Source organism: Bison bison, unplaced genomic scaffold, assembly GCF_000754665.1.
Source record: "Bison bison bison isolate TAMUID 2011002044 unplaced genomic scaffold, Bison_UMD1.0 scf7180017864260, whole genome shotgun sequence".
NCBI lineage: Eukaryota > Metazoa > Chordata > Mammalia > Artiodactyla > Bovidae > Bison > Bison bison.
This window is the reverse complement of record NW_011494832.1, coordinates 567,994-589,048: the sequence shown is the minus strand read 5'-3', so window position 1 is coordinate 589,048 and position 21,055 is coordinate 567,994. Positions and strand designations below refer to the sequence as shown.

Sequence of the window (21,055 nt, the reverse complement as noted above, 5' to 3'; positions counted from 1 at the left end):
AAGTGACTTGGGGACTTGAAGTAGCTTGGCTATAGGGGCTTAAGTGATCTGGGTTCGGAAAGTTAAGAACCATACCTCTGTATAAAAAATTTTTTAGAGAAAATCTGGAAGCTCTTGCATGTAGGCGAGAACATGGCTATGTTTATAACAAGGAAAAACCTCCATAGAGACCATTTGTTCCTGTTAGTAATTTCTTTATCATATTGGTTTAGTACTTTTTTTGTTCAATGAGGCTCTCAGTATCAAAATGAAACTACAAGCATAAATATGTGAAACTGAAGTTATTGCTGATACACAGGTATTATTTGATTTCTCAAGATCACATTTTTTTCCTTTTAAATAAGATAATATTATGTTCTCACTACATTTCTAAGAGCTTCAGTAATACTATTTAGGATATTTTGTAAATGTCAAAAAATTCATATAATTGCATTCTTAAATTGTGAAGACCCAAGGAGAAAAACCGTTACTACATTTACTGTAACTAGTAACAGAGTAAAAACATAGTTTTGGATAGCTCTTACATGGAAATCATTTACTATTTTGTATGAATGGGCAAAAAAGTAAAAGCAAACAAAAAGCATTGTTAATCTTCATCCACTTGAAGTATTTTTAACTATTATTTGGATTGTTTTTCCAGTAACTTACTGAAATAGCACATGATATTGCAAGATTTGATTGGAATTACAATTTTATGTTTTCTCCTGTTGGGACCATGATACTGGCAGGAGCGTAAAGATAACTGGAAACAAAGTTTTCTATCTTAATTCAGGTCTCTTAATTCTCACTAGACTTGGGAGCACTAACTTTCTGAAGTGATGGAAAGTTTTCACAATTCTGTTGCTTACTAGTGAGTAAAGACATCTGGAATCCTTTCCAGCTCTGCCACTGTCTTGCTGAAAGGTTTAAAAGCCAGCCACTTGAGTCTCCTTCGCTGTCCTTTCAGCCCCTGTAGTCATTTTGCCAGGTGAAAAAAACTGTCACAATGCTTATTTCCTCTCTTCCTATGAAAGTTAACATGGTGACCTGATGAATTCATTTGAAAAGGCTATGTTTAGGCTTGAGAGTCAGAATTGCATCTGAGTACTGACTTTTCCACTTAAAATTTTTCCTTGATAAAGCCTTTAATCTTAACCATATAATATCCCTTCAATAAATGATGCTATTGTTAGTATTCACTTTTTAATTTTCAAAATATAGTATTGATGTCAGTAGCCATGAAGCAGTTTTTGAAGTGAAAAGAGGTTGAAGATATAATAGGTGCTGCCCTTTCTAAAGAAGATAGTGTTAGAGATGGCACTTAGGGTAGAGCTTTCAAAAATTGTGAAACTTCATTCACAGGTAGGAATGGAGTTTTGATAGTGATAGTTTTTGCTCTTTAAGGCTGTGGAGAGATAAGGATAGAACTCTTTGCATCATTTAACATTTTTAAGACTCCCATAGATTTACAATCCCTTTATTTAAGAACAGAAAAAAATGTTTTTAAAATTACCACATTTGATGTATTTAGAGATAAAGTTTTAAAACCTTTAGAAAAGGTTTTTAAAATCCATTATTTTCTACATTTTAAAGTATATTTGGTAGAAGAACATGTATCTTCTATTTATCCTGACATTTTCCTAGTTTGCTTTTGAGTTTTCCTAAAGCCCTCATAATTTGTTTTTGTGGGCAGCTTCTATTTAAGTAGCTGACATTGAAACTCTGAAAAGCAATTTGTTTTTTAAATAAGATAAACCAATTGTAGTAATGTGCTTTGTTCCCCACTTTTTGAGGACTAAATACTAAAGTTCATCAGTTTTAACCCCAGATTTCCAGCTCCCATTAGAAAGGTTGAGAAGATACAGAATTACTTAGGGAAACGTAAGCTGATGTTAACCAAACTGGAAAGCACACAATGACCCATAAACAAAAGCCTTCTAGAAGAAATCTTTACAACATTCACAATAATTGTCATCCTGACCTTCTTTGTGGACAGAGATGAGGTTACTGTTTTATGGGAAGGGCCTCTTATTTATTTGATATGTAAGAAATGGAGAAAGAAAACTCTTGAAATGAGAATGTACTGGTGAATTTTCACTGCAACCCATGTAATTGTTTTGAAAAATGACTCCTCCTTAACAGGTGTTTTGTTGTTGTTTTGGTAAGATTGTAGTAGAAATAAAGTTGAGTGTCTTGCTTCAGGTACCCCAAAAGAAGTCTGTAATCCATTAAAAGAAACATTAGTGAGTTGAAATCTAAATATTCCTTTTTAAATTTTTGTTACTGACCCTCCCCTCCACCACAAACAAGGTACTATTGAAAGCATAAGAGCTCAGGGTTCTAGTTATGTTACAGTGATCAGTGAGATCACAAGTCTGGTAATACAGTGAGGTAGCAGTGTATGAAATACTGCAATGATTAAGAGTGCTGGCTTGTTGTCATTGCAATGGATCTTGATTCTAGCAATAGCTGTCATGGAAACTTGAGCAAATTCTTACCTGTAAAATTGGGATTACAGTAATACCTCATAAAGTTGAGAGGGAAGTTAAAAGATGATGTAATGAAGGTGTCTGGCTCTTGGTAAATGCTCAATTAATGGTAAATTCTGTCTATAAGCTGCATGTCTATTAAACTCACTTTTCTGGTATTGGACAAGTGGACTAAGACTATTGGCAAAAGAAGAAATAGTAGTTCATGATGGCCTAGTGGCTCATATTCTTGACAAAAGATACTGTGATTGCCTTGGGAATAAGAGATGTTGACCACCTGAGACTGAGGAAAAGGTATTGCTATTTAAATCAAATATACTGATGAGTAAAGACAGACTGTTGGGAGCAATATTACTCTTTAAATAATTTTTATAATAGTCTGCAGTACTTTTTATTTCTTTGCATTAAATAAGCTCTCCATTAAATTCATCACAGGCTCTATTCTTGTCAAGGTTCCATCTTCTCTTCAAGCTTATTTACAGTTATCAGGGAAAGAGATTGATGTGAACTCAGATGTCCATGTTGAAGAAATGAATGAAGCTCATAGAGATGATGGTGTGATAATTACTGGTAAGGAGACTGCATTTTGATATGTAAGATGAATAGTCATTGTCCATCTATAAGTAGAAATATGCTACTTAACTGCAGCTTTAGTCTTTTATTCTTTTCTGTTGTCACATAGTGATGTTTGACACATTTTCTTCCAGCTGCTTATCACTAATACAATTGCAGGCATTTAGTCCTGTCATTGGATACAGTAGATTTTAGAAACTTTCCTATCAAAGAGATTTCATTTATACATTCATCCATCAATATAAATTTGAGTTGCTTCTACCTCTTGGCTACTGTGAATAATGTTGTCATGAACATGAGTGTGCGAACTTAGCCTTTAAAAGGAAGGCAATCTTGTTATATGCTTACAACATCAGTGCACCTTGAGGACACTACAGTAAGTGAAATAAGCCAGTCACAGAAAGACAAATAATGTCTGATTACATTTACATGGGATATGTAAAGAATCAAAATAGAGAGAGAGGAAAATGGGGAGTTGTTCAGCAGGTATAAAGTTTCAGTTTTGAAAGATGAAAAAGTTCTGGAGATCTGTTGCACAACAATGTGAATATACTTAACACTACTAAACTGTAGATTTTAAAATAGTTAAAATGATTATAATTTGACAAAATGACTAATTTTTGATTATAATAAAAAACAAAATAAAATGGTAAATTTTATTTTCTGTGTTTTTTACTATAACCAAAAATCTCTCTTTTTTTATTTTCTGGCATAGTTGCTTTCTAATTCTTGGTCTTAAAAATCAATTACAGTTGACCCTTGAATGACAGAGAAATTGTGGTCATTGGTCCCCTACCTGAGTGCAAAGTCAAAATTGCAGCTGTAGCTTTTCAGTGAGTCCTCCAGATTGGTGGTTCCACATCTGTAGATTCAACAAACTGCAGATCATGTAGTAATGTCATATGTATTATTTTTAAAAAATCTGTGTGAGTGGATTCACATAGTTCAAACTTGTGTTCTTCAGTTTGAACTGTAAACACATATATTATATTGTAAGATATGAAGTTAACTTTGTATAATTGTAATAAAGAAGTAGGAGTTTGGTATGGTATTGTACGCATTGTAAACTTGATCTTCTAGTTTGACAAATTCTTAATTCCAAAAATATGTAAAGTTTTTCCACGTTTTTTCTAATTACCTTTGGCTATACTGATAACTGATACTACCTCAGAAAATATTTATGGTATGGATAATACATTTATATAGTAAAAAAATAAAGTAATAAGTAATGCTGGTAAACTTCTCCTTTACATCTTACCAGAGTGTAATTGAGACAGACACTGAAATCACCATGAAGTTTTGATATATATATGCAAGATTGTTTTAAATTGCTGGTCTCTTACTTTCAAATGCATTTCCAATATCCTGCATTTGCACTGTCCTCATGGTTGCTGGTTTTGATATCATATTTGTGTGTGAATGATTCTCTATCTTTATTTTATGTTTGTCTTTATTGGTGAGCTTTCCTATTTGTAATTTGTTTCTAATTTTGGCCTTTTCTTTTCCACATAGAGAAGTTCCTTCACCATTTGTTTCAAAGCTGACCTGGTGGTGCTAAATTCTCTTAACTTTTGCTTGTCTATAAAGCTTTTGATTTCTTCATCAAATCTGAATGAGAGCCCTGCTGGGTAGAGTATTCTTTGTCATGGGTTTTTCCGTTTTCATCACTTTAAATGTATCATGCCACTTCCTTCTGGCCTGCCAAGTTTCTGCTGAAAAAATCAGCTGATAACCATATGAGGATTCTATGTTGTTTGTTGCTTTTCTCTTGTTGCTTTTAATATTTTCTCTAATTTTTGTCAGTTCGATTAATATGTGTCTCAGTATGTTCTTCCTGGGATTAATCCTATAATGGACTCTTTTTACTTCTTGGACTTGAGTGTTTCCTTTCCTGTGTTACAGAAATCCTAAACTATTATCTCTTCAAATATTTTTCCTCCCTTTTTCTTTCTCTTCTCCTTCTCGGACCCTTATAATGCGAATATTGGTGCATTTAACATAGAGATCTCTGAGTTTGTCTTTATTTGTTTTCATTCTTTTTTCTCTATTCCGTTCCACAGCAGTGATTTCCACCAGTCAGACTTCCAACTCACTTACTCATTCTTCTGCCTCATTTGTTCTGCTTTGATTCCTTCTAGTGTATTTTTCATTTCAGTTATTATATTGTTCATCTCCATTCTTTAAGGCTTCTAGTTCTTTATTAACCATGTCTTGTATCCTCTCAGTCCAGTCCGTGTACCACGCATTTTCTGAGATCTTGGACCATCTTTACTATCATTTCTGTCAATTGTTTTTCAGGTAGTTTGCCAGTCTCCACTTCACTTAGTTGTTTTTCTGTACTTTTATCTTCTTCCTTTGCCTGGGACATATTTTGCTGCTATCTCATTTTGTCTAACTTTCCATGTTCATGGTTTGTTTTTCTCATGATTGTAGTTCTTCTTGGTTCTAGTATCTGCCTCCTGGGAGGTGAAGTTGGCCTAAGGTCTTGGGCAGGCTTCCTGGTGGGTGGAACTGGTGCCTGCCCACTGGTGGGTGGAGTTGGGACTTGTCACTGGTGGGCAGGGCCATGTCAAGGAATGTATTTGTAGTCAGCTCTTGGCTCAGGACCAAGAAATGGAGTAGCCCTCATGGTCAAACAAGAGTCCAAAATGCAGTACTTGGATGCAGTCTCAAAAACGACAGAATGATCTCTGTTTGTTTCTGAGGCAAAGTGTTATAATATCACAGTAATCCAAGTCTGAGCCCCAACCAGTAATGCTGAAGAAGCTGAAGTTGAACAGTTCTATGAAGACCTACAAGACCTTATAGAACTAACACCCAAAACAGATGTCATTTACATTATAGGGGACTGGAATGCAAAAGTAGGAAGTCAAGAGCTACCTGGAGTAACAGGCAAATTTGGCCTTGGAGTACAAAATAAAGCAGGGCAAAGGCTAATAGAGTTTAGTCCTGATCATAGCAAACACCCTCTTCCAACAACACAAGAGAAGACTCTACACATGGACATCATGAGGTGGTCAACGCTGAAATCAGATTGATTATATTCTTTGCAGCCAAAGGTGGAGAAGCAAAAACAAGACCGGGAGCTGACTGTGACTCAGATCATGAACTCCTTATTGCTAAATTCAGACTTAAATTGAAGAAAGTAGGGAAAACCACTAGACCACTCAGATATGACCTAAATCAAATCCTTTAGGATTATACAGTGGAAGTGAGAAATAGATTTAAGGGACTAGATCTGATAGACAGAGTGCCTGATGAACTATGGAATGAGGTTCATGACATTGTACAGGAGATAGGGATCAAGACCATCCCCAAGAAGAAGAAATGCAAAAAAGCAAAATGGCTGTCTGAGGAGGCCTTACAAATAGCTGTGAAAAGAAGAGAAGCGAAAGGCAAAACAGAAAAGGAAAGATATACTCATTTGAATGCAGAGTTCCAAAGAATAGCAAGGAAAGATAAGAAAGCCTTCTTCCTGGATCAACGCAAACAAATAAAATAATAGAATGGGGAGGACTAGAGATCTCTTCAAGAAAATTACAGATACCAAGGGAACATTTCATGCAGATGAGCACAATAAAGGACAGAAATGGCATGGACCTAACAGAAGCAGAAGATATTAAGAAGAGGTGGCAAGAATACACAGAAGAACTATGCAAAAAAGATCTTCATGACCCAGATAACCACGATGGTGTGATCACTCACCTAGAGCCAGACATCCTGGAATGCAAAGTCAAGTGGGTCTTATAAAGCATCACTATGGACAAAGCTAGTAGAGGTAATGGAATTCCAATTGAGCTAATTAAAATCCTAAAAGATGATGCTGTGAAAGTGCCGCTGCACTCAATATGCCAGCAAATCTGGAAAACTGCACAGTCCTGTGCAGTGGCCACAGGACTGGAGAAGGTCAGTTTTCATTCCAATCCCAAAGAAAGGCAGTGCCAAAGAATGTTCAAACTACTGCACAATTGCACTCATTTCATATGCTGGCAAAGTATTGCTGAAAATCCTCCAAGCCAGACTTCAACAGTACATGAACCATGAACTTCCAGAGGTTCAACCTAGATTTAGAAAGTAAGGCAGAGGAACCAGAGATCAAATTGCCAACCTCTGCTAGATCATCGAGAAAGCAAGAGAGCTCCAAAACACATCTACTTCTGCTTTATCGACTATGCCAAAACCTTTGACTGTGTAGATCACAACAAACTATGGAAATTCTTAGAGAGATGATAATACCAGACCACCTGACCTACCTCCTGAGAAATCTGTATACTGGTCAAGAAGCAACAGTTACAACTGGACATGGAAAAATAGACTAGTTCCAGTTTTGGAAAGGAGTACATTGTATATTGTCACCCTGTATATTGTATGTTGTCACCCTGCTTATTGAACTTCTATGCAGAATACATCATGCGAAATGCTGGGCTGGATGAAGCACAAGCTGGAATCAGGATTACCAGAAATATCAATAACCTCAATATCCAGACACCACCCTTATGGCAGAAAGCGAAGAACTAAAGAGCCTCTTGTTGGAAGTGAAAGAGGAGAGTGAAAAAGTTGGCTTAAAACTCAACATTCAGAAAAGAAAGATCATGGCATCCAGTCCCATCACTTAGTGGCAAATAGATGGGGAAACAGTGGAAACAGTGGCAGACTTTATTTTGGGGGGCTCCAAAATCACTGCAGATGGTGAATGCAGCCATGAAATTAAAAGACCCTTGCTCCTTGGAAGAAAAGCTGTGACCAACCTAGACAGCATAATAAAAAGCAGAGACATAACTTTGCCAACAAAGGTCCGTCTAGTCAAAGCTATGGTTTTTCCAGTGGTCATGTATAGATGTGAGAGTTGGACTATAAAGAAAGCTGAGCGCTGAATAATTGACGCTTTTGAACTGTGGTGTTGGAGAAGAGTCTTGAGAGTCCCTTGGAGTGCAAGGAGATCAAACCAGTCAATTGTAAAGGAAATCAATCCTGAATATTCATCGGAAAGACTGATTCTAAATCTAAAACTCCAATACTTTGGCCATGTGATGCAAAGAACTGACTCATTGGATAGATTCAATGCAATCCCTATCAAGCTACCAATGGTATTCTTCACAGAGCTAGAACAAATAATTTCACAATTTGTATGGAAATACAAAAAACCTCAAATAGCCAAAGCTATCTTGAGAAAGAAGAATGGAACTGGAGGAATCAACCTACCTGACTTCAGGCTCTATTACAAAGCCACAGTTATCAAGACAGTATGGTACTGGCACAAAGACAGAAATATTGATCAGTGGAACAAAATAGAAAGCCCAGAGATAAATCCACACACATAGGGACACCTTATCTTTGACAAAGGAGGCAAGAATATACAATGGATTAAAGACAATTTCTTTAACAAGTGGTGCTGGGAAAACTGGTCAACCACTTGTAAAAGAATGAAACTAGAACACTTTCTAACACCATGCACAAAAATAAACTCAAAATGGATGAAAGATCTCAACGTAAGACCAGAAACTATAAAACTCCTAGAGGAGAACATAGGCAAAACACTCTCCGACATACATCACAGCAGGATCCTCTATACCCACCTCCCAGAATATTGGAAATAAAAGCAAAAATAAACAAATGGGACCTAATTAAACTTAAAAGCTTCTGCACAACAAAGGAAGCTATAAGCAAGGTGAAAAGACAGCCTTCAGAATGGGAGAAAATAATAGCAAATGAAGCAACTGACAAACAACTAATCTCAAAAATATACAAGCAACTCCTACAGCTCAATTCCAGAAAAATAAATGACCCAATCAAAAAATGGGCCAAAGAACTAAACAGACATTTCTCCAAAGAAGACATACAGATGGCTAACAAACACATGAAAAGATGCTCAACATCACTCATTATCAGAGAAATGCAAATCAAAACCACTATGAGGTACCATTTCACGCCAGTCAGAATGGCTGCGAAACAAAAGTCTACAAGCAATAAATGCTGGAGAGGGTGTGGAGAAAAGGGAACCCTCTTACACTGTTGATGGGAATGCAAACTAGTACAGCCACTATGGAGAACAGTGTGGAGATTCCTTAAAAAACTGGAAATAGAACTGCCTTATGATCCAGCAATCCCACTGCTGGGCATACACACTGAGGAAACCAGAATTGAAAGAGACACGTGTACCCCAATGCTCATCACAGCACTGTTTATAATAGCCAGCTCATGGAAGCAACCTAGATGTCCATCAGCAGATGAATGGATAAGAAAGCAGTGGTACATATACACAATGGAGTATTACTCAGCCATTAAAAAGAATACATTTGAATCAGTTCTAATGAGGTGGATGAAACTGGAACCTATTATACAGAGTGAAGTAAGCCAGAAAGAAAAACACCAATACAGTATACTAACGCATATATATGGAATTTAGAAAGATGGTAACAATAACCCTGTATACAAGACAGCAAAAGAGACACTGATGTATAGAACAGTCTTTTGGACTCTGTGGGAGAGGGAGAGGGAGAAGGTGGGATGATTTGGGAGAATGGCATTGAAATATGTATAATATCATGTATGAAACGAGTCGCCAGTCCAGGTTCAATGCACAATACTGGATGCTTGGGGCTGGTGCACTGGGACGACCCAGAGGGATGGTATGGGGAGGGAGGAGGGAGGAGAGTTCAGGATGGGGAACACATGTATACCTGTGGCAGATTCATTTTGATATATGGCAAAACCAATACAATATTGTAAAGTTAAATAAAATTAAATTAAAAAAAAAAGGAAAAGACCCTGATGCTGGGCAACATTGAAAACAGGAGGAGTAGGGGACGACAGAGGATGAGATGGTTGGATGGCATCACCAACTTGATGGACATGAGTTTGAGTAAGCTCCGGGAGTTGGTGATGGACAGGCAAGCCTGGCGTGCTGCAGTCCATGGGGTCACAAAGAGTCTGACACGACTGAGGCACTGAACTGAACTGAACTGGCTCAGGACAACTTTATGCAACCTGTCTTCTGATGGGTATGGCTGTTTCTCTAGCCCCCACCCAACCCCAGCCCCCCCTACCCCACCCCCAACCCCCGCCATTAGTTGTTTGTCCTGAGGCATCCCAGCACTGGAGCCTGCAGGCTTTTAGTGGGGTTGGGTCTCAGTGTCAAAATGTTGACCTCTGGCAGAGTTCACGCGGATGATGATAGTTCACTGGGGTGTCTGCCACTAGTGTCCTTGCCTCCACAGTGAGCCACAGCTGATCCCTGCCTCCACCAGAGCCCCTTAAAAATCCACCAGTAGGTCTGGCCTAGGCTTCTATGGAGTCACTGGTTTTTCCTGGGTGCGCACATGAAACCTGTGTGCACTCTCTGAGAGTGGTTTCTGTGTTTTCCCAAATCCTGTGGAGCTCCTGTACTGCAGCCCTGCTGGCATTCAAAGCCAAATGCTCTGGGGGCTCCTCCTCTTGATGGCAGACCTCCAGACTGGGGAGCCTGATGTGGGGCTCAGAACTCTCACTCCTATGGGAGGACCTCTGTAATGTAATTATTTTCCAGTCTGTGGGTCACCGATTCAGCGGGTATGGAATTTGATTATGTTGTGAAAACTTCTCTTATACCATCTTGTTGTAGCTTCTCCATCTTTGGATATAGAATATTATTTTTGGTAAGTTTGAATCTTTTGTTGATGATCACTTAGCAGTTAGTTGTGGTTTTGGTGTTTTCATGAGAAGAGATGAACTCAAGTCCTTCTGCTGCACAATCTTGTCTCTAGCGCAGAGGACACTGAAATGAAAGTGTGTATGTGAATGTATGCTGCAGGCTTACCCATGAGATTTCTTGAGAAAAAGGAAGTATTTGTGGTGGTGATGATGGCAGTGGGGTGTCTTCTTGAGATCAAGTTTCACAATAATTAACAGCCACTATATTAAATCTTGGCAGAGAGTAGAGATTATTTGGGGGAAGGGAGAATTTTTTTTCCTCAAAAGTAAAGGAATTTATTTAATGACCAAAAAAAAAATCAAGTTTTTGACTTAGATATTCATTTTATATATCATAAAAGTTAAAAAGGCAGTCTTAAAATCATAAAATATTAGCAAAAAGTGTAGCAGTAGTAAAAAATAACACCTGTACAATTTCAGATTAACTCAGACTCTTGGTTACACAGAGAAAATCTGATGAAAATTTTAAGGTTAAATGTGGTAAGAATCAATTTCTTGTGATATGATATCTTGAATTTGATAAAGAACCAATAGAGTTACCTTTTTTGGCCCCTTAATATAAAGTAATAATACAAATTTATTTAATAATGCTCTGAATGATAGCATAATCAAATTATTTTTCATGTTAGAATTTTGAATTATAAATATTTTTTTCACTTTTCATTCTGTAACTCATAAAATCATGCATTTCTGAAATTTAGACTTGGTTTAAGTTCCTTTTCAAAACCTTGTTCTCATCATTTCAGCCTTTAAAAAAAGATCTCATTATATCCTCTAAGAATACCTGGTAGTCCTGTCATTAGATAAAATCATTATTTGCAGACCTGATATCTTTTATTAAGTTCTTGCCCATTTCCATTCCACTAAACAGGTACCACTTTAAACTTAATATATGTAAAAACAGATATTATCTTTTACTAGGCTAGTTCTTCCTCCTCCTGTCGTCTCTATTTTCCTTTTTTTGGTCAGTCACTCAAAAAACATTTATTGAGTCAGGTACTGCTAGAAACTAGGAGTGCAAAGATAAGGTAATAAAGCATGGTCTCTCTGACATATGAGAAGCTTATGTCCTAGTGAAGCAAGATAGACAAACCAATGAATATAATAAAGTGGAATAAATGTTGTAATAAAGGTATGTGCATGGTACCGTGAGAGCATGAAAGTGGCACGTCTAAATTATACTAGCATTGTGAATTTGAGGAAGTAAGACAAGTTCAATAGAGTATAGCGAGTGAGGGGCAGAGTGGTATAAAAGGAGGCTGGAGAGTTCAAGAGGGGTCAGATCATAGAGGGCTAATTTAGCTTTTATAGCAAATGCACTTCAAAGGCACTGCAAGGTTTCAATCTGGAGTTCATATAATCTGATCTGTGTATTAGAAAGATCACTGAACTTCCTAGTGGTCCAGTGGTTAAAATCCACCTGGCAATGCAGGGGACATGGATTCAAACCGTCGTCTGGGAAGAGTGCACATGCTGCGGGGCAGCTAAGTCCATGCAGTCACAACTAGTGAGTCTGCATGCTGTAGAACCCGTGCTCTGCAACAAGAGATGCCACCATAATGATAAGCCCATGCAGCACAACTAAAGAGTAACCCCTCTTGCCGCAACTAGAAAAGGCCCCTGCACAGCAATGGAGACCCAACACAACAACAACAAAAGAAAGATTACTGAATGTTGAGTGGGGAAATATTGGAAAGGACAATGGTGGGTGAAAGAAAAGTTAATGATAATTAACAGATTATCACAGTAATTCAGGGGAAAGAGTTTAGTGGCCTGGACTCCACAATCATCTATTTTAAACCAAACAAGTGAATGCTGCTGCTACTGCTAAGTCACTTCAGTCGTGTCTGACTCTGTGCGACCCCATAGACGGCAGCCCACCAGGCTCCCCCGTCCCTGGGATTCTCCAGGCAAGAACATTGGAGTGGATTGCCATTTCCTTCAATGCATGAAAGCGAAAAGTGAAAGTGAAGCCACTCAGTCATATCCGAATCTTCTCGACCCGATGGACTGTAGCCTACCAGGCTCCTCCGTCAATGGGATTGTCCAGGCAAGAGTACTGGAGTGGGGTGCCATTGCCTTCTCCAAAACAAGTGAATAAAAAGCCTTAAATAAGTTTTGGTTGAAAAACATAGATACAGGCTTCAGTATCGAGAGGGGCTGAGAAAGTGGTGACACCGCCGGGGTGCAGAGGGAGTCCCTGAAACTTCTCCCAACAGCCCCAGGGCCACTCCCCTCTTCGCCAGCTCCCAGGTCCCCACTCCCAGCGCCGGGGGTGGGGTAGGGAGCCAGGCCTTAAGAAAAAAAAAAAAAGAAAAACATAGATACAGGTATACCTCATTTTATTGTACTTTATTATACTTCACAGGTACTGTGTTTTTGACAAATTGAAGTTTTGTGACAATTCTGTGTGGAGCTTGTATATTGGTGCCATTTTTTCCAGAACATTTGCTTCCTTTGTGTCTCTGTATCTCACTTTGTTAATTCTCGTAGTATTTTAATTTTTAAAATTGTTATTATATGTGTTTTGGTGATCTGTGATCTTTGATGCTACTGTTAAAATTGTTCTGGGACACCATGATGATCCCTATGAGACATTGAACTTAATTGATAAAGGTTCTGTGTCATCTGATTGCTCCACCAATTGGCTGTTCACCTGTCTCTCTCCCTCTCCTCAGATCTCCCTGTTTCCTGAGAGACATTATTGAAATAGGGTAATGAAATAACCCTGCAATGGCATCTAATAAGTGTTCAAGTGAAAGGAAGGAACTTCCAAGTGAAAGGAAGAGTCCTAAGCATTCAAGTGACAGGAGCAGTTGCATATCTCTCACTTTAAATCAAAAGCTAGAAATGATTAAGCTTAACAAGGAGCACATGTTAAAGCCAAAATAGGATGTGAACTTGGCCTCTTGCACTAAACAGGTAAACAAGTTATGAATGCAAAGGAAAAGTTCTTGAAGGAAACTAAAAGTGGTACTTCAGTGAACACATGAATGATTAGAAAGTGAAACAGCCTTATTGTTGATATGGTGAAAGTTTTAGTGGTTTGGATAGAAGAACAAGCCACCCACAACATTCCCTTAAGCCAAAACCTAATCCAGAGCAAATCCCTAATTCTCTCCAATTCTACAAAGGCTGAGAAGGATGAGGAAACTACAAAAGAAAACTTTGAAGTTAACAAAGTATGGTTTAAGGAAAGAAGCCGTCGTCAAAGTGCAAGGTGAAATAGCAAATGCTAATGTACAAACTGTAGCAAGTTATCCAGAAGATCTAGCTAAGGTAATTAATGAATGTGACTACACTAAACAATAGATTTTCAATGTAGAAGAAACAGCCTTACATTGGAAGAAAATTCCATCTAGGACTTTCATAGCTAGAGAAGTCAATGTCTGGCTTCAAAGCTTCAGAAGACTTTATTAGGGGCCAATGCAGCTGGTGACTTAAAGTGTCCATTTTCCATACCAAAAATCCTACACAGCTTCAGAATTATGCTCAACCTACTCTGCAGAAAAGACTAGAGATCTCTTCAAGAAAATTAGAGATACCAAGGAAACATTTCATGCAAAGATGGGCACAATACAGGGTGGAAACAATATGGTCTTAACAGAAGCAGAAGATATTAAGAAGAGGTGGCAAGAATACAAAGAAGAACTATACAAAAAAGATCTTAATGACCCAGATAACCACGATGGTGTGATCAGTCACCTAGAGCCAGACATCCTGGAATGCAAAGTTAAGTGGGCCTAAAGAAAATAGAAAAAGCAACAGAATTCCAGAAAAGCACTATTTCTGCTTCATTGAATATGCTAAAACCTTTGACTCTGTGGATCACAACAAACTGGAAAATTCTTCAAGAGATATGAGTACCAGACCACCTTACCTGCCTCCTGAGAAATCTGTATGCAAGTCAAGAAGCAATAGGTAGAACTGGACTTTGAATAATGGACTGGTTCCAAATTGGGAAAGGAGCACATCAAGGGTGTATTTTGTCACCCTGCTTATTTAACTTCTATGCAGAGTACATCATATGAAATGCCAGGCTGGATGAAGCACAAGCTGGAATCAAGATTGCCAGAGAAGTATCAATAACTTCAGATATGCAGATGACACCACCCTTATTGCAGAAAGCAAAGAAAAACTAAAGAGCCTCTTGATGTGAAAGAGGAGAGTGAAAAAGTTGGCTTAAAACTCAACATTCAGAAAACTAAGATCATAGCATCCTGTCCTACCTCTTCATGGCAGATAGATGGGGAAATAATGGAAACAGTGACAGACTTTATTTTGGGGGTCTCCAAAATCAATGCAGATGGTGACTACAGCCATGAAATTAAAAGACACTTGCTCCTTGGAAGAAAGCTATGACCAGCCTAGACAGCATAATAAAAAGCAGAGACATTACTTGACCAACAAAGGTCCATTTAGTCAAAGCTATGGTTTTTCCAGTTGTCATGTACAGATGTGAGAGTTGGACCATAAAGAAAGCTGAGTGCTGAAGAATTGATGCTTTTGAACTGTGGTGTTGGAGAAGACTCTTGAGAGTCCCTTGGACTGCAAGGAGATCCAACCAGTCCATCCTAAAGGAAATCCGTCCAGAATATTCATTGGAAGTAAATTACTAAATTACGGATGCTGAAGCTGAAACTCTAATACTTTGGCCCCTCATGTGAGGAACTGACTCATGGAAAAGATGCTGGGAAAGATTGAAGGCAGTAGGAGAAGGGGACTATAGAGGATGAGATGGTTGGATGGAATTACCAACCTGATGGACATGAGTTTGTACAAGCTCTGGGAGTTGGTGATGGATAGGGAAACCTATCCCATCACCTAACCTATCCAGGGAAACCTGGCGTGCTTCAGTCCATGGTGTCAGATTCGGACAGGACTGAGCGACTGAACCTAACTGACTCTGCCTGTACTCTAGAAATGGAACAGCAAATCCTAGGTTTGTTTTGCACATCTGTTTACAACACGGTTTACTGAATATTTTAAGCCGACTGTTGCTACCTACTGCTCAGGAAAAAAAAAAGAAATTCAAAATATTGCTTCTGAGACAATGTACCTGGCCACCTAAGAGCTGTGATGGAGACAATACAATGGTGTTAATATTGTTTTCCTGCCTGCTGATACAACATCCAAGTTGATGTGGAGTAAATTCAACTTTCAAGTCTTACTGTTTAAGAAATAAATTTCATAAGGCTCTAGCTGCCAAAGATAGTGATTCCTCTGATGGATCTGAGCAAAACGAACTGAAAACCTTCTGGAACGGATTCACCAGTCTAGATGTCATTAAGAATATTTGATTTTATAGGAAGAGGTCAAAATATCAACAGTGAAAAGAGTTTGGAAAAAGTTGAGTCCAACCCTCATGGATGACTCTGAGGGGTTCAGGACTTCAGTAGAGGAAGTAACTACAGATACAGTAGAAATGCAAGAAAGCTTGAATCATAAGCAGAGCACAGAAATATACGACTAAATTACTGCAGTTTCATGATGAAACTATAATATTGAGGAATTGCTTCTGTGAATGAGCAAAGAGAGTGATATTTTTGAGGTGGAATCTAGTCCTGGTGAAGATGCTAGCAGACTTGAAATTATAACAAAGGATTTAGAATATCACACAAATTTAATTGATAAAGCAGGAGCAAGATTTGAGAGGATTAGCTCCAATTTTGAAAGTTCTACAGTGGGTAAAATGGTATCAAACAGTATTGCATGCTATGGAGAAATTGTGAAAGGAGGAGTCAGTCAGTAGAGCAAACTTCATTGTTATTTTATTTTAGGAAATTGCCATATCCATTCCATCCTTCAGCAACCACCACCCTAATCAGTCAGCAGCCATCATCATCAAGGCAAGACTGTCTACCAGCAAGAAGATTATTAATTGCTAAAGGGTCAAATAATGAGCAATTTTTAGCAATATTTTTTACTTTACAATTTACAGATTTTTATTATACTTAAAAATATATCAAATTTTAAATTATGATTGTAAATGGATGCTATGAGGAAGATGTATGCTTACCTCATTTGTTATTATGAAGCTCTTTAGCCCATTTAATTATTTTTTGTGTTATTATGTCTTATACTGTAGCCCCTGTTTCCTAAACCAGGAAGGACCAAATTGCAGAACAAAGTTTATTTCCTGCTCACAGCCCAAGACTCAGATTTCTTTTGGCAAGTGGCACATGATACACTGTGAGATTGGGCCCCAAATGGATCTGTAGGTTGTCTCTGATATTAAATTAAACCCATGAGAGTGGTAATACAGAGAGATTTCAGATAAAGATTTCAGCAGTCTTTTGTAGAGAGAGCTGTATGAACAAGTTATTGGGTTTATAGAAACCTTTATGCTTCATTTTGATTTCAAAACTGGTGCTCAAAAGTCCACAGATCTCTTTTATGAACTGGATGTAATAATTTAAGAGGTCTTGAAAATCAAAACAGATTGTTTTTTCTGTAGAGATTTCCAGTCTGAAACCCAGTTTTGGAAGTAATGAACAGCTTTATATGTGAGTTGTTATTATAGGCAGCTGAGCTCAGCTCTTCTGGGCCTTCATTACAGAGTCTGTGAGGCATAGAAACAGAAATACCCTCGCTGCTAAGAGGTCTGGATTGTATCTGTAGCATGATTTCTATAAGAAACCACACCAGTAAACTTTAGTTCCTAGGGCTCAGGCTTCCCACAGGGTTAGCATGTGTCAGCCTGTAATTTTATTTGATTTCCTGCTCCATGGTTTCCCTTGTTGCCATCACTGATAAATAAATGTATGTTGTATAATTCTTAAAGTGATTTATAAATACGTGCTATTCTAAGGTCAAAACAAAGCCTGGAACTCTTAGGCTAAAACACTTACCTACTAAAGAGTTATGCACAGTGTATTCTTTAGGATATATTCTCTAATCCTTTTGAGATCCTTGATTCTAAAGTTTTGTGCTCTACCCATATATATGGTAGGGCTTCCCTGGTATCTCAAATGGTAAAGAATCTGCCTGCAATGTGGGAGACCTGAGTTCGATCCCTGGGTTGGGAAGATTCCCCTGGCATGACAAGGGCATGGCAACCCACTCCAGTATACTTGCCTGGAGGATCCCCATGGATAGAGGAGCCTGGTGGGCTGCAGTCCATGGGGTCGCTAAGAGTCTGACACGATTGAGCTACTAAGCACAGCACAGCACATATATATGGTAAATTGGATAGGTGGTGAATAGCTTAGGTTAGATATTTCTAGAAATAAATTGATTTCTCTGTTAAGTTTTAAACTGGGTTCACCAACTTAAATTTGAAACCTCTCCATTGTATATCAAGCCATTCTCTAAGACCAGAAGTGCATGTGGTACAAAGTTCTTTTGTCTTAAAAGAGCCCCAATTTAAATGATTAGAGAGTATTAGAAATAAAGTATGTTGTCAGCCAAACAATTGTTTGTTTGACATTGTCTGCATGGTAGGGAGAGTGGTATTAATTATTACTGGGTTCACTTTATTTTAGTCAAACTGTAAATGTAAAGCATGATAAAAGTAAGTTCATTTGGGATCAAAATAAACTACCAAGTCAGAAGAGAGTTCTCCGCTTGTTTGTATGCCAGAAACTTATATATTTAATGGTATTGTGATTTCTATTAGAAAACTAATTCATTGGTTGGAAAAGAGGTTGAAATGAGACTAAGCCCACAGGATGCCACATTTAAGAGCTAGAGGCAATATTTTCTTTCCAAACAAGAAAAAAAAGTCTAGTCTTTTGATATGACTCATAGGAATAACTTTTTTAGAACACACAAGTTTTGGTTTTCTTCCAGTTTATAGCATTTGGAGAAATGCTGATTTGTCAGTCATGTAGATGTGCTTCAGGATGACAAGGAAGAAATTTGGTAACATTGAAGAATGCTATAGGTTTATGGCTGGCTGCTTAAAAATACTTTGACAGAGAGTTAATGTAGAAACTGCCTTCAGATTATTTGTGCTTTTATGATATTTTTATTTCTTCATTTTGTTAAAGTTTAAGATCCTGGGAGTGTAATAGATAGACATCAGCTTTGTTTGTTAAGGTTTACCAAAAAAGGAAGATCGGGTTTTGTTTCTATTCATCCGCAAACTTTACATGTTAAGGACAGATTGTAAATGTTAGATTTTTCAGGCTACATATGGTTTCTGTTGTGTATTCTCTTTGTTTTTTATAACCCTTTAAAAATGTAGAAGTCATACTTAGCTCTTAGGCTATAAAAACAGGCCTCAGGCCAGATTTGGCCTGTGGGCCATAATTTGCTGACTTCCTAGACTAGAGATCAAAGTGCAGACCCCAGTCTTAGAGCATGTAAATTCTGTGTGTGATGCCTAGGTTTGTTTCTTTTTAAATTGTTTTGTTTTCATGTTTATTTTGGTCATTCAAGAAAGACTGAACTGTAGCCAAATCTTACCCTGAGGAACTCTTCCCAATAATGAAGAAAAAAAGATTTGTGCACATAGAAGTATAATAATGTAAAATTTAAGAAACAGTACAGCCATAGAAAATTTAAGATAGCACGTGAAAACACAAAAATATGTTCAATATCGCTAGTCAATCGTGAGATATGAATTAAAACCAGAATGAGATGCTACTGCATACCTATTAGCATGGCTAAAATAAGAAATACTGATAATATCAAATACTGGCAAGAATGTGGAGAGACTGGGTCTCTCCTGCATTGCTGTTGGGTGTGTAAAATAAAATATAGCCACTCCTGAATTCAGTCTGGCATTTTGTTAAAAAAAAAAAAAACTAAATGTGAAACTACCATATGATCCATATGACATTCCTGGGCATTTACTTTAGAGAAATGAAGCTTAGTGTTTCACATAAAAACCTGTCACAAATATTCATAGCTTTATTTGCAATAGCCCCAAACTGGAAAGGACTAAAATACACTTCTACCAGTAAATTGTCACACCATACAACGGAGTACTGTTCAATAATGAAAAAGAACAATCTATTAATACAGCTTTGCTAGAACCTAAAGGCATTATGCTGAGTGAAAATAGCCAGACTAAAATTGAATTTCTAGAAATGAAAGCTACATTATCTGAGATGAGAAATACAGTTGGTGGAATTAGACACAGAATAATATTTCTTGGGCAAAACTGATTAATTGTATATTTGCTCAAAGCCTAGTCTACTGTTGACTTTGTCATTATCCCTGATAATTGAGAGAAAATACAATGATGGGCAGCATTAAAACTAGCTCAAAAATACTTTCTGGTAGAAATTTGTTAAGATGTCCTGGGTTGCACTTTGGTCAAGGGAAGACTGTATGTAAACAGTTTAAGAATGTTGACAACATTAAAATATTCAGTATGTGCTTGTGTTTTGTATTAGAGCTTTTGTTTGTGAAATACATAAAATAATAAGATTTCAAAGTAATTATTTTCATGCTTTTTCTTAAGTGTATAATTTATTTTCTTAGCCAGCTGGTAAGCTTTTTGAGGATATTAGCATGTCTATACATTGTTTACGGAGAAGGCAATGGCACCTCACTCCAGTACTCTTGCCTGGAAAAATCCCATGACTGAGGAGCTTGGTAGGCTGAGTCCATGCTAAAGGTCAGACACGACTGAGTGACTGCGCTTTCACTTTTCACTTTCATGCATTGGAGAAGGAGATGGCAACCCACTCCAGTGTTCTTGCCTGGAGAATCCCAGGGATGGGGGAGCCTGGTGGGCTGCCGTCTATGGGGTCACACAGAGTCGGACACGACTGAAGTGACTTAGCAGCAGCAGCATACATTGTTTAAACCTCCCTAAGATACTTAGCATTGTGCTTCCCACTTTGTGTGGTCATTAGTGTTTATAATGTAAAAGAGGGAATCCTCCAACTGTGATGCAATGAAATTTAATTGGTTCCTAATAAGACAGCATCAGAATTATCCCTCTGAACCCAAGGTAAATAAAGTCAGTTACAGGGCTTGGAGTGGGGAGTGCTGGGGTGGGTGGCAGGAAGAAGCTCACCTTAGCCAAGATGCTTAAGCCTGTTTTTAAACAAGAGACAGAAATTTTGCCAGTTACTCCTTACAGCCCTATCTTTGTCCATGGCTAATGCTGATTAGATCAGGTTCATTTTGGGTTAAATAATGTGTTCAGTTCAGTTCAGTTGCTCAGTCGTGTCTGACTGTGACCCTGTGAATCGCAGCATGCCAGGCCTCCCTGTCCATCACCAACTCCCGGAGTTCACCCAGACTCACGTCCATCGAGTCGGTGATGCCATCCAGCCATCTCATCCTCTGTCATCCCCTTCTCCTCCTGCTCCCAATCCCTCCCAGCATCAGAGTCTTTTCCAATGAGTCAACTCTTCACATGAGGT

At 38.0% G+C, this 21,055-nt stretch overlaps 1 protein-coding gene across 1 annotated transcript in view; it reads left to right on the top strand.

The window, feature by feature from the left end:
• The window catches only part of FAM185A (family with sequence similarity 185, member A), a 78,170-nt gene that overhangs the window by 51,410 nt on the left and 5,705 nt on the right, over positions 1–21,055 (top strand). Inside the window, exon 7 of the mRNA XM_010848086.1 lies at positions 2,904–3,038. Within this exon, the coding sequence (XP_010846388.1) occupies positions 2,904–3,038 (135 nt within the window). The remainder of the gene's footprint in view (positions 1–2,903; positions 3,039–21,055) is intronic.